Source organism: Hyperolius riggenbachi, chromosome 4 (genome assembly GCF_040937935.1).
Source record: "Hyperolius riggenbachi isolate aHypRig1 chromosome 4, aHypRig1.pri, whole genome shotgun sequence".
Taxonomy (NCBI): Eukaryota; Metazoa; Chordata; class Amphibia; order Anura; family Hyperoliidae; genus Hyperolius; species Hyperolius riggenbachi.
The window spans coordinates 454375115-454388983 of record NC_090649.1 but is presented as its reverse complement, the minus strand read 5'-3'; the positions used below and the strand labels follow the sequence as shown (position 1 = coordinate 454388983).

General features: G+C 44.0%; 2 protein-coding genes across 2 annotated transcripts in view; both read right to left on the bottom strand.

Moving 5' to 3' along the window:
• LOC137504389 (phospholipase B1, membrane-associated-like) overlaps nucleotides 1-627 on the bottom strand; it is a 160667-nt gene extending 160040 nt beyond the window's left edge. The window contains exon 1 of the mRNA XM_068232750.1: nucleotides 440-627. Within this exon, the coding sequence (XP_068088851.1) occupies nucleotides 440-518 (79 nt within the window). The 5' untranslated portion in view covers nucleotides 519-627. The remainder of the gene's footprint in view (nucleotides 1-439) is intronic.
• Nucleotides 628-4429: 3802 nt separating this feature from the next.
• The window catches only part of LOC137504852 (phospholipase B1, membrane-associated-like), a 171032-nt gene continuing 161592 nt past the window's right edge, over nucleotides 4430-13869 (bottom strand). Inside the window, exons 51-56 of the mRNA XM_068233444.1 lie at nucleotides 13496-13590; nucleotides 11638-11719; nucleotides 8955-9053; nucleotides 7837-7932; nucleotides 6695-6769; nucleotides 4430-5750 (exon numbers count right to left, since the gene is read on the bottom strand). Of these exons, the coding sequence (XP_068089545.1) occupies nucleotides 5505-5750; nucleotides 6695-6769; nucleotides 7837-7932; nucleotides 8955-9053; nucleotides 11638-11719; nucleotides 13496-13590 (693 nt within the window). The 3' untranslated portion in view covers nucleotides 4430-5504. The remainder of the gene's footprint in view (nucleotides 5751-6694; nucleotides 6770-7836; nucleotides 7933-8954; nucleotides 9054-11637; nucleotides 11720-13495; nucleotides 13591-13869) is intronic.

Here is a 13869-nt window from a genome sequence, read left to right as displayed (position 1 = left end):
AATCTAGGTGAAGTTGCCACCTACTAGCAGACAATTTTCAGAACAGCTTTAGTTACTCCAGTCCAGGTCTGCAGAATCACTTATGTTCTCCAGTGTTTCTTAGCACCTGACGCCTCTTATTCCTTGATTTCCATAGACAGAAAAGAAACTGATGTTGTTGGTTCACAAAACATGAACATAAGCTTTGGATTCCTTTGCAGAGCATTTTTTTTTTAAAAAATTCACAAAATCCAGTCTTAAGTATTTTTCCCAGCATTGTCTACCACTATTGCCAATTCCACTTTTTTGAAAACAAGTAGAAAAGCCAAAGCCATTGGAGAAAACCTCACATAATTACACTAAAAACATGCTGAAAATGTCCCTGGTGTGGACTCTCAAGATAATGCAGCAAAGGCAACAGTGCTAACCTATATAAGCCATTTCTTTGTCCATCACTCACCGGTGGCCAGATGTAGCACAAGTGTGGTCAGCAGCAGGCAGAGGGTCCTCCTAAGCTGTGTACTCATAGCTGGTGTCATGTTGGAGGCTTCTCTGGAGAAGGTGTGTATCCAGGAGAAGCAGGGCTCTGTATCTCTCCTCTGCCTTTATACCACCAGCGACAGATTCTGATAACCCTGCAACCATAAATCCTCTTATCATTTTCACCTTTGAGAGCTCCGTTCCCCTCCTGATGTACCATAAATGTAATAGAGCACAAACATGTCAATGTCACCCTTGTAAAACCTTATCTGACGTGATGGCTGCCTCCGGGATAGCTGTCGCTGCATCGCAGGACAATGTGTGGTAGGGAGGCCGACAGCTACGTGGTTAATTCTCTACATTCTGGGGAACCACGCAGCTCATTGTCATCAGAGTTCGGCCAACAGCAAATTGTCTAATTGGAATCTTGGTTTTACTTGTTATAGATACATAAAGTAGAGCAGGTGTAGATGTACTAAAGGTGGAGGACAGATGAGAAACTCATTCATCCAATAAAACTAGACTTTACGGGGCTGACACCGGCACAACCAAGGGGACCAAAAGGACATGTACGGACGTCAGGGGGCTGGAAGAAACCCCAGGTACGTAGAAATCCTTTACTCCCATTCACCTCTGGTATACTTCAATGTCAGCAGTAGTGCACAAGTCAGTACACTTGATCTGGCAGATGGTCGATATTTTGTTCAAGGGCATATCGATTGCCAGATTGATTACAGCAGCTGGCAATTCTACAATAAAGCCCGTGTTGCAATAAGAGGGCAACCTGAAGCAGAACCCTCCCAAGAAACTTCAGCTCCGTACACCCGCTAGATGAAACTCCCGCCTCTGCCAAGAATCCAGCGTGTGTACAGCAGCCCCCGACCTCACTCGACCACTGATCCACCTGGCAGATCGCTTCAGCCAAGTGACAAGCAAGAGCATTTTTCTCGCTGCTTACCCTACCTGCTGTAAGACATCACTCCCGCAATGCTCTGACTCCCTCTCATTGGAACAGAACATGTTGCTAGCCTACAGGCTAGCAACGCATCTGTGCAGTCTCAGGCCCTGCAATGTCACCTGAGGGCTCCACCAGGGGACACGCTTCATACGTGTGTATGAGGCTTGAAGGTGGTCATACATGTAGGTGGTCAATAGCGATACAATTTACTGTACAATCCTTTACAAACGATTCTTTGTATGAAGTATCACAAATAAATGTTTGGGACCACTAGTGGACAAAATTCTCCTAACCCATCCGATCAGATTAATAAAATCAATCCGATTTTTGAATCGCTGATGGAATCTAATCAGAGAGGGATCTATTGCTTGTCCACACACAGCAGACAGATTTCAGCATGCCAGCCGGGCCCCGCCCACTTTGTGACAGGTTTCCTTTCCTGGCCTGTGGTGAGTGTTTCAGGCTCACCCGTCACGCCGGTGCGATTCCTTGGCCTCCTGCGTCCAGAGTCTTTTTTGTATTGTCAGTGCCTGTACCATGTGACACTGCCGCTTATGGTGATGTCAGTACGTACGGTGGTGTCACGTGGTACAGGTGCCCCAGTGCCAATGGAGATAGATGCACAGGAGTAGTCACGCCAGCGTGACAAGTAAGCTCGCAAAACTCAGCATGGGGAGGATGCACATACATTTGGAGAGAGACTGGCTGGGGATCCGTCAATTGTTGGGATATTGAACGCGGTTACTGCTGAACACCCAATTGAGCCATTTCGACCAAGTTTTTTTTCCTGCATGCCAAATCGATTGAGCCAAAAATTGATCAAAATAAATCGATCAGCACTGATCTCTTTCAGATTTGATCATTAAAATCGAATCAGATGGATATATATGCCTCAAATCAAGTAATGTATGGGCATCCTTACACTAACTTCCATTGCCCGCACCCAACCCGCAACCTGATTACAAATAATGCGGCTTTCCCAAACCTGATGTGCATTTTGGGTAGCCCTTGGGTACCTGACCCAATGAAGGTCTTCACCTCCAGGATCTTAGAAGGACTCTGTAGGGAAGCCTTTCCTGACTCCTCTACTTCCCTCTCTACAGATATTGGCAGAGAGAAGCAAAGCGAGGCAAATAGTATCTTACTTCTCCCCCATTCTTGCGACCACGCCCTCTGTCTATTAAATACTACTCCACTCCTTTATCTGTGTGTACGCTTCCCTGGCCTGAAGGGGTCATGACAACGGGACCCAGTACCTGGAGTCCTGTACACATGTCAATGGAGGACAGCTGAAGTGCTGTTGCGGGAGAACTGTAATCATCACTGGCACAGGGAGAGGTGAGATACTATTTACCTAGCAAGCTCACAATGCTAGACTCTGCATAGGGGTGGCCTCCTCTCAGCTGGATTAGCTGACCGGTCTTTCGCTTGTTGTTCAACAGAGCGTCTAGCAACTGAAGTACAAGTGGTGTTCACTGAACCCGTGGGGAGATGGTTATTTGTCCACAGGTTTACTGGTTGGTTGGCCTCACAGCAACCTCATCTTGTGAGTATCCCCCTTTATTGGTGGTGGAAAACACTACACTATCCAGGCTTTCATTGTGTTTGATTTTCAAGGTTTATTCCCATTTCTCAAGTTATATTGGAGGCATGGTGGGGGGACACCATACTGGGGGCACAAAGGGGACATTATATAACAAACAACAATAACATTTCTACAGCCTTTTTCTCCCATAGGACTCATAGGGCTTAGGCTCTCTCAGATTCAGAAATTGGTAGTAGGATGAAGTATTAACACAACAAAAATTATACTTCCAAAATGGGTTTCAGTCTGGATTTAAACACATCCAGAGATGGAGCTGTCCTGATCTGCTGTGGTAAGGAGTTCCATAATGTAGTAGCGACATGACAGAAGGCTCTGGGATCAAAAGTTTGCAGGTGGACTCTGGGTATGACTAGATTATTAGAACCTGTGGATCTGAGATTGTGGGGATTGCTACGCAGTTGCAACACAGGGCCCAGATTATTCAGGGATTTAAATGTCAGTAGGCCGATCTTGAATAGGATCCTCCATTTTATGGGTAGCCAGTGAAGGGAGTTCAGGACTGGCGTTATGTGGCAGTGACGGGGTTGGTTGGTCAACAGTCTGGCAGCAGTATTCTGTATCAGCTGTATGTGGTACAAGTTCTTTTTTGGAAGACAGATGTAGAGAGCATTACAATAGTCTAGTCGGGATGTAACGAAGGCATGGACTAAGGTTGGCAGATCTTCTGGGGGAGGAGGTGCTTGATTTTCGTGATGTTCTTCAGGTGGAAATAGGATGATTTCACCACAGAGATATGAGTTCTGAAGTTGAACTCCCAGGCTACGCACATACTCAGAGCTGTGTAGATCTGTGCCTCCTATTCCCAGTGGTGAAGACTGCAGGTGAAGTTGTTTTGTTGTCATGCGCTGCCCTCCGATCAGAAGAACTTCAGTTTTATCTGCATTTAGTCTCGGCCAGTTGTCACTCATCCATTGCTGTAGTTCGCCTAAGCAGGCGTTTATAATTGGAATTGGGTCTGTCACACCAGCCTTGCAGGAAAGATATAGTTGGGTGTCGTCAGCATAGCAGTGGTATGTCAGGACATGTTTTTGGATTAGTTTTTCAAGCACTAACATGTAAATCGTGAAAAGTAGGGGAGAAAGGATGGTACAGAGGTGGACAGAAAGGGCCCCACAGACACTTTTCGGGTTCTGTCACTCAAGAAGGATTGGAACTATTGGAGAACTATGTCATTAATGCCACAGTATTCCTGTAGCCTGCTTATCAAGATATGGGGACATGATAAAGGGGGCATTCTAAAGGAGAATGTTTACAGGGCGACAATATATATATATATATATATATATATATATATATGTGTGTGTGTGTGTGTGTTAGTGTGTGTGGGACAATAACAGGGGGGCACTAGAATGGGAGCTATGAATAGAGATACATGGAATATGGGGGGGGAGGGGGGGGGGTGAGAAAAGATGCAATGAGATCAAAATATGGGGCTATTGCAATGACAATACTACTAAGCTACCTGTTCTAACTACACCAACTTATTGAGACCATCTCCCATATGGTAACATAGCTAATTACCATAGTACCTTTGCTATCCCTATTTTTCCAATTAAAAATGTTTTGTTTAATTAGAAGGAGAGAAAAAGTACACATTGCAGAAAAAACACATCTTTATTTCAAAATCAAATAACCTCAACATACACAATTTCAGTCTTATGATAAATAGGCAAATACAATTTGTGGATTTTATCTACAGCAGCACTTTTTATTTTAAAACTAGAATGGGTGAAAACTGAGAAATTGTGTATTTTTACAATCTATTTCTTATCATTCCCTTCAAAATGTGAAGAAAATGAAATAATTATTGGAAAAAATGTCACTCAAAGAAAGTCTAGTCTGTCCCAAAACCCCCCACAAAATATTTATACATCACTTAGGTGTCATAAAAAGGGACAAAGTTATCACTGAAACGTAGCGAAAATGTCAAACTTCTCTGGCTCATAAAAGTAATCTCTAGCTATGAAGCGGTAAAAATAATCATAAAATATTCTAAAATGCAACCATTCAAATGTTTTAGAATTATCTGTTTTTTGGATTACATCTACATTTTCTGGTTCTCCCATCTAATAAAACAGTCACAATTAAATTAGCGTTCTTAACTCGTCACTTTGGGTTTGCAACTTGGAGGTTATAATGTTTACTCGCTATTCAAAATATGTTTAATATGTTGCTGTATTTGTCGGTTGGCGGTGTTTATACATTTCTTTTGAGGACAGGAAGCTATAAAACTCCAGAGGAAGTTTTACCACCTTCTCCACGCCATCCAAAACCAATGCTAAACTATTTTGTCTTGCTGGAGTTGAAGCTTAACGTACGAGAATGGTTTATGATTGTGAGTAGAAGACCTGAAAGGCATGTCTAAAATATACAGACATGGTGACCACTTATCCACCATGTTGCATCTTGCCTAATAAAATAAAGTCCATGGTCCACCAAGATCTGAACACTGCTGCTAAAGGAAATTACATCTGCTGTCCTTCAAAAGGCCGATCCATTTTCTTTGAGCTTCTGCGGTTTACGGGCCTTCTTCTTGTAGGTCATAGACATGGCAATGCCTACCACTGCGCATCCTAAGGCCACCCCGCCGATGGAAGCCACGATCACTGACCAGTAGGGCACCTGGTCATCATCTTTCTTAGTTTCTGTCACAACTGGCGGTTCTCTGGTTGGTTCGTCATTCTCAGGAAGGCCACTGTTCTTTAGAGTGAAGAGGTAAGGATGGTCCTAGAAGAAGAAGGCACAAATAATTGGATTACTTCAGATTTCAGCTCTACTTGTAGACTCCAAATTACACATGTTATCCGGAATAAAGTATCTATTCTTGCATTGAAAGTTCCTGGGCCTGGTCTTTATGGTGGAGTCCACTCACTTCTGAAAATAGGTAGCTGGAAGGACCATCAAAGTCTGGAGGCTTGTGCCAAGATGATACACTTACCTCGTTATCCCAGCTGGACTTGTTTTTGTCATGATGCTCCTCTCCTCTGCATCATTGTACTTCTGGAGGTGAGTATTTTGGGGGGTTTCTTGGTTGTTAGAGGGTTTTTTTTAAAGTTTTTTATGATTGAATAGTGCTTGTGGAGTTATGTTAACATTGAAGGGGTAAATAGGTATGAAACTATAAAGGGAATCTGAAGTGAGAGGGATATATGCAAATTGCCTGGCTGTCCTGCTGATCAAAACCTGTCAAAGCCTGCCTGTAATATAGCCATAGACCCTGAACAAGCATGCAGATCAGATGTTTCTGACCCAGTTAGCTGCGTGCTTGTTTCAGGTGTGTGATTCAGACACTATCGATGCCAAAAAGATTAGCAAGGCTGCCAGGCAACTGGTATTGTTTAAGAGAAAATAACTATGACAGCCTCCATATATTCACTTCAGATTCAGGTTTAGGGGGAAGGGTGTAAATAGTGGTTTGAGGGTTATGCAAGGTTCGGATGATGTGGGATAGGGGAATGGACTGGAGGGAGGGAGGGGTATGCTTGGGTTCAGGAGGAGATGCATGGTTAGGTTGGGCGGGCCTGGTGTGGAAATAGAGTTGTGTACCTGGAGGTGTTAGCCTTGATTTTTAAAGTGGCATAATACTCTGTATCACTTTGGAGAGGCGGAGGGTCAGGATCAAGATTGTATCATTGATGGATGCCTTTAGACATACAATTCGGGTTACCTACATTAGAAGGACATTTCAGCTTGGTCCGGTCATGGGTGAAGTTGTTGAAGTTTTGTTTCCTTCCGACTGGCTCCAACTGTGAATTTAGAGTAAGAAAAACAATTTTATCTGCCTTCAAAATAAAATATAGTGATTCATTCAGATTTTATTATGCTTTTTTTCTAGGAAAATAATAAAAACAGGAAGTGAAAGTATAAAATTTGTTTAGAGTGCCACCTGTTGGTTGGACTGCAAATCCCTGTAAAGGTACCCACAGACATGATATTTTTATTGGCTGAAACAATTCGCTTTTGGCTGAACATCTGCTGCACAAAAGACCACTCATTTTGACAAGGAGTAAATCCTGATCTGCTGGGATGGATTCTTTCTTGTCCAGTACTGGGGCAAGTGTCTTGGCAAATGGCAACTGACAGCGGTGAAGAGAGAAGGAAAATTCCATGTGCTATAAACTGGTGCACTGCGGTCTGCCATCTGTACAGGGTCAGTATTGCAGCCGACGACCCCCACTACTATCCACTCCCCATGGTCTGATATTACTCAACAGCGAGTATGGGCTAGTTTTGGTTGTTAGTTCAGATATTTTATCCAGATTTGTGTTGGGTGATCTTCCGGTCATGCCTTTCCCCAGACAAGTCCCCAAGCGAATGCACGACACAGATTTTAAAGAAGAACTTTAACCAAGGATTGAGCTTCATCCCAATTAGTAGATGATATTCCCCATGAGAAATATTCACCTTTTCTCAAATATATCATCAGGGGGGTTTGTATGGCTGATATAGTGGTGAAACCCCTCCCACGGTGTGATGTCAGGACCATGGTCCTGACAGTTTACTGTCTGTCTGTCTGCATTGTGGGAAATAATGGCTTTTTGGAACTGCCAAGCAAGCAATATCGCCCTTTGGGAGTTCGCACATGGTAAAAGTGGGGGTCAGGATGACATGGGAAGCCTCTGAAAGTTACAGAAGCTTTTTAGGTAAGTATGTTTTTTAACCTTAGATTTACCTTGGGTACACTTTAAGTGCAGTTTGTGTTTACAGCCACGAATAATTTTTAGTAACATTAAAATGAAAAACATTTTTGCAGTACTGATATAAGTTTACAGCGAAATGCTATCTTTCTTGAGTAAAATACAATCCAACTCACCATATTATTCCACAGCGCAATGGCCATCTCCGCCTGTCCTCGCTCGGTAAAGTGGAAGCAGTCCTTGGAAAAGAAACTGATATCTGCATTTCCAGTCTGTGGAAAGATCAGGGAATTAACACTCGTGTGCCTGTGCAGTGCAGCCACATTCACGCATGGACAGGAGCATGGTCATGAAGAAGAAGAGGTCCTGGCAAGGATTGGTGGGCTGCAGGAGGATCTTAGAAGCTTCTGGGTCATCCAGGGGCTTCCCTTTAGTTAGGTAAGTTTCTGACTTTTGCCTTTTTTAATTCACAGATTTACATGAAGCCTGACATTAGTCATAACAGATGCGATTCAGCTAAGCTGACTGGGGAGATTCTACTCAGGTGAAGTCAAGTCCTGCCAAAGGTTCAGGTAGAGGTAATAATACTAGTTAGGGGAAAAGATGAACACAATATGGCCACTATAGTTCTGGGTGCTCAGACCAATAGTAACTATCCTAACATATGTATAGCACTTTTCTCCTGTTGGACTCAAAGTGCTCAAGAGCTGCAGCCACTGGGAAACGCTCAAGAGGCCACCCTGCAGTGTTAGGAAGTCTTGCCCAAGGACTTCTTACTAATTAGGTACTGACCCTAGCAAGGATTCGAACCCTGGTCTCCTATGTCAAAGGCAGAACCCTCAACCAGTACACTATCCAGCCACTACTAGTTAGAAGAAGCGATGGACACCACAGAGCATGGCCCATATAGTTCTGGGTGCTCAGACCAATGGTACATGGATAACCAGAGTAAATGGTCGGCAATCCAGTCAAAAATAAACTTTATTGCTTCAGATTACAATATTCCAACGTTTCAAGACAACAATGTGTCTCTTTCTCAAGGACCATAATGCCAAAGCAAATGTGCACTCCTGGTCCTGGAGCGAGAGCTTGATGTGCACACTTGGGTGTCTGCAGAGACGTCATCTTGAAACGCTGGAATATTGTAATATGCAGCAATAAAGACAGTTGAATTTTTATTGGCGTGCAGATCACTTCCTTTTCTGCCACGGGGTGCCACTCAAAACCAGCCAAACATTTGTACGCTGGATTCTCTAACAATTCAGTGGGCAATGATTGTATTTGTGGAACTTACGCCGTCAACTGGGACAATGCTGTTCCTGAAGCATGGCTGCGCCACCGCGGCAAAGTCCTCCCGGCCCTGGTACTTCTCCGCCAAGTCATACAGGTAATACTGGATGGAACAAAACAGGCACTGGAGTTCAATAAAAATTCTATACATTACTAGACTGAGAAACTATCTTTAAAGCACCACTATTGTATTGTAAAAATGTGTAAGATTTAAAAACGCATGTAAACACACACACACACACACACACACACACACACACACACACACACACACACACACACACACACACACACACACACACACACACACACACACACACACACACACACACACACACACACACAATGTATATTTCTCCCAGAGAAAAATGCACAAAATACTTTTTTTTACTATGTTGCTGTCAATTACAGTAAGCAATACAAATCTGACAGGTTTTCAACCAATGCATTTCCACATGGGGGGGGGGGGGGGGGGGGGGTCCTCATGATTTCCTTTATCCTTTAGGAAATTCCTCCCTGGAAAAGATCTGTACAAAGGTACCTGCAGTCTCCCAACTTGGGGGCACACTGTTTTGGCAGCTTGCCTAACAGGGAAGGCGCTACCATAGAGGCAAAGGGGGAATTGCCCCAGAGCCTTTATGGGCCCCCAAGGTGTCTCCTCCATCTTAACTGTTGCTCCCGGGGGCCTGTGCAGAGTCTTTGGCAGAGCAGGGTCTCACCTGTGCTGGTGGGCAGCTGATACACTACACTGCCAAAGACTCAGCAGGGGCCCCGTGGAGTACAGTTAAGTTGGGAGGTGATTGGGAAGAAGGGTCAGCAGCTGGCTCAGGAGCCCAGGAGGCAAACTTAGCTGCAATACAAGGTCCCTAATATTGGTTGGGCGGGTCTGTTGGAGGGCCCCGGACTAATTTTGCCTTGCGGCCCCATTGTTACTAGAACCGGCCCTGTGGACTGAGCAACTACCATTTAGCAAGTGCTTTTGAAAATAAAAAATGAGGACATGGACTAGTCCAAAACCTGTCACATCTATAAAATTGTATCTACTTACTGTAAGTGAGAGCGACATTACGCTGGGAGCGGGGCCGGAGCTACCATGCGAAAAAATAGGCAATTGCCTCAGGGCTCCAGAGCCTGTAGGGGCCCCCAAGGTGTCCCTCCCCCATCTTAACTGTTGCTCCCCAGGGACTCTGCAGAGTCTTTGGCAGAGTAGCGTCTCATCTGTGCTGGCGGGCAGGTGAGTCACTACACTGAGATAGACACTGCAGAGGTCCTAGGGAGCACATTACGTTGGGAAGTGATTAAGGGAGGGTCAGCAGCCAGCTCATGGGCCCAGGAGTGAAATTTGGCTGCAACAAAGGGCCCCTAATGATGCTTTTTGGTGGTGGTGGTGGGGGGGGGGGGGGTGCCTGTTGGGGGGGCCCCCAGGCTAATTTTGCCCTACGGCCTAATTGTTACTTGAACCGGCCCTGGCTGGGAGAAATGAACTTTACAATTTTTCACGATAGTGATGCTTTAAAGTGAGTCTATTACATACCTGGGCAACAGAACTAGTAACTATAATAAGCACATGCCACGCATTATAAGTGAAAACTAAATCTTCCAATTCACCTTTTCTCCTAAGCTTCTCCTAGGTGATCATTTTTACTCTTCAGTTTAAAATAACTTTTCAGCACTTTGCAATTGAAAAAGTACCAAAAACTAGGTGAAAAAGTACTGTCACGGTTATTCTGAGTGTTTTCTTGCTTGCTTGTGGCTCAAAAGGCATTTTATCGATAAGATGTTAAATATTACCTAAGAGAAAACTTAAAAAGTGAATTGGATCAGGCACATTGTCTTTAGGGCCCAATTAAATCCCAAACTAAACAAAGCAAATTCTCCATGCAATCAGGTTGATAGGTGTCAAAGCGCTCCCACAATTTTTATATTTTTTACTGGAAAAAAAATATATCAGCTGTACGGAAAAATGAAACCTTTTAACGATCAACGAATTTCAATACGTTTTATAAAAACAGTCAACAAATGCGTGACTGGGTGTTGCGGTAAATGTTAATTTTACTTAACTTATCTGTAAAAACAATTATTTAAGAAGACAATTGAAAAAAATAAATGAAACACCCGCACGACTGTTTTTATAAATAATGTTTTTGGAACTTAACTTTCCCAGTTCAGGAGTCTGTTGTGTAGTTGTCCTTGTCAGCAGCTGTGAGGATGCCTGTGCATGCTGACAACACTTGTAGTGCTTTAGTAGCTTCCTGTGAGAAGATTGCGGTTTTACAATTTCTCACCACCTACTTCCTGTGAATGGTGAGTCTGCTTCCTCCCATGGAGGTCACATTTTCAGCTTTCTAATGCAATACAGGGTTGCAGAGAATTGTGGTCTGACATTTATTGTTCCTCCCACATTGTTTCACATGGTCACACCTAACTGATCCACCCACCAGCTAAATCCACAAAGGACAGAATGCAAGATGTACTGCAGTGTGAAGCACATCTGGCCCATGACGGGAGTTTTGTCCACTACCTTGCTTCTATACCGTGTATTATATTTAGATTTTTGTTAGAATTTAACTTGCTCAGTTCTGGGTTTATTTGGGCATTAAATGTTCAATTGCTGTATTCGCCTATTGCCTGGGCATAAAACTCTTGTTCCTCTGCCGCATAAGATTACCTTTGAACACGGTTCTCACCTGCAAATCTTTATTGAATTTCCTAAGTTCAGCCAACTCCGGTGATCCATCCCGAGGGTTGATAAAGCATGGACAGAGGCCTCTGCAAAGGAATATTAACAGCAGTTATTATATCACAGTGAACCTTTTTCAGTACCTCTTCAGACTTTTCGGACCCTTTTCACAGACCTGCTACAGTGGGTGTTGGCTAGAATTACATTTTCCATTTAACCTCCAAGGCGGTATGATTCCTTCCTGATTTTGAGGTCTAAAAGCGGTGCAATTTTTTCATGTGCTTTTAGACTCTAAAAGCAAGAAAATATCATGCTGCCAGAGTCTCTGCAGCAGCCCCAGCTCTCACTCACCTCCCTGGGATCCAGCGCTGCAGTTCTCCCTCCGTCCTCTGGGTGGCGCTGTAACCCTACAGTGAGATTGCCGGCCGTCGTCATGACGACAGTTGGCGATCTCACCAGAGGGATGCAGAGCCTCTGCGGAACGGAAGAGGAATGGCCGCCAGTGTCTGGATCGTCCAGGAGGTGAGTGAGAACGCTGCTGCGCACAATGCTCTACATGGACCTCCCAGCAGCTTCATCGAGTGTAGCTCAGGGTTACCGATCTGACCTGCGGTTTTCAACCCTCAGTCTAGCTCGTGGTTAGTTACCACTAAGGTGGTGGTTACCACTAAGGGCTTGATTCACAAAGCGGTGCTAACCTACTTAGCACGTCTAAAGTCTTTAGACGCGCTAACCAGGGTGCTAAGTAGGTTAGCACCGGATTTCTCAATCAGATCGCGCGCTAACTTTGCGCGCATAAAGTTTTACGCGCGCAAAGTTTTACGCGTGCTAAGTCCCATAGGCTTTAATGGGCACTTCGCACGGTGCGCCCTGCGCTCTGTGCAGTACGCGCGTAAAGTTTTACGCGCATAAAGTTTTGCGCGCGTAAAGTTTTATGCGCGAAAAGCTTGTTTAGACGTGCTGAGGGGTTTTTCACAGGCGTGCTAACAGTTAGCACCGCTTTGTGAATCAAGCCCAAAGTGTTTATCTAACTGTGCACAGTGCATAGACTACAAATATGTATTGCTATTCAAACTTTTTTTTGGCAATAGGTTCTCTTTAAAGCAATACTTAAAGGGCACCAAAAAAAAAAATGAGTGAGATACTCCCCTATGTAGAGGGAAGGTGCTGGATCCCGTAGAGTCTTCCCGAGCCTCACTTTGTTCCCTTGTTCCTACACTGTCCCCCAGTGATGTACTGTGCCTTCGGGGCTCCTCAGCAGTCTTCAGAAGCACTTGTACTCAAGAACACCCAAGGATGGGCGCATCCAAACTATGCATGCACGAGCCCTGAACTCGCACATGCGCAGTCCGGATCAGCGCTTCTTCTAAAGTACTCTGGAACACAAGAACTTTTGAAGACTGCCCAATGATGGCCAAAGACGGTGGAAGAATTTCACTGGGGCCCATCGCTGGAATAACAGCACGGAGCAAGCGCCAGGAAAGCTCTATATGGGATCCAGAGCCTTAACTCTCTATAGTTGACTATTTCACTATTTTTTCTTACTCCACTTCAGTATTCACAGCTAGCCTAGACGTCTTCTCTCCTTATCAACTAGAGTAGTTTGGGTGTTTTAGCTATGCCCCTATTTAATCATCAATAACTTTATCATTACCTATGACACCATAGTGATATATACATGCCATGGCGCCCATTCTTAATGTACAGTATGTGTTCACCTGTTCTTTCTTTTAGGGTTCTTTTAATGCTTCCAACATCTTGAAACCCACTTGGGCAACAAAGAAATTATACCACACATTTACTATTACATGTAATGGTTCCTTTAATTAGAGAAATTATTTTATAGTATCAGTAGCAGCACCTACGGTCTAAGAAAGACGCAACCAACGGAGTCTGAGGTGACCTTTCGCAGCCCCTCCACTTCCAATATCTCCACCAGGTTCACAAACACACGAGGAACCTGATGAGAGAAGAATACCGGTTATCACATACCAGGTTTTGTGGGAGATGTGTAAACTAACTAGAGATGATCAGTGAAAGGCCAATGCATCTAACTTGCATGCAAATTCAGGGCAAATGGTGTACAGGATAATTTTGTGCAATCAAAACCATCAGGAAGTGTATTTGATTGTCTTCCAGGCAATTTGCATGCAATCTAGAATTACTAACATCCCATTGACCATCTATGAAAATTATTTATTTAGTTTATTAAGGCAGTAATGTTTATTTTTTTGTTGTT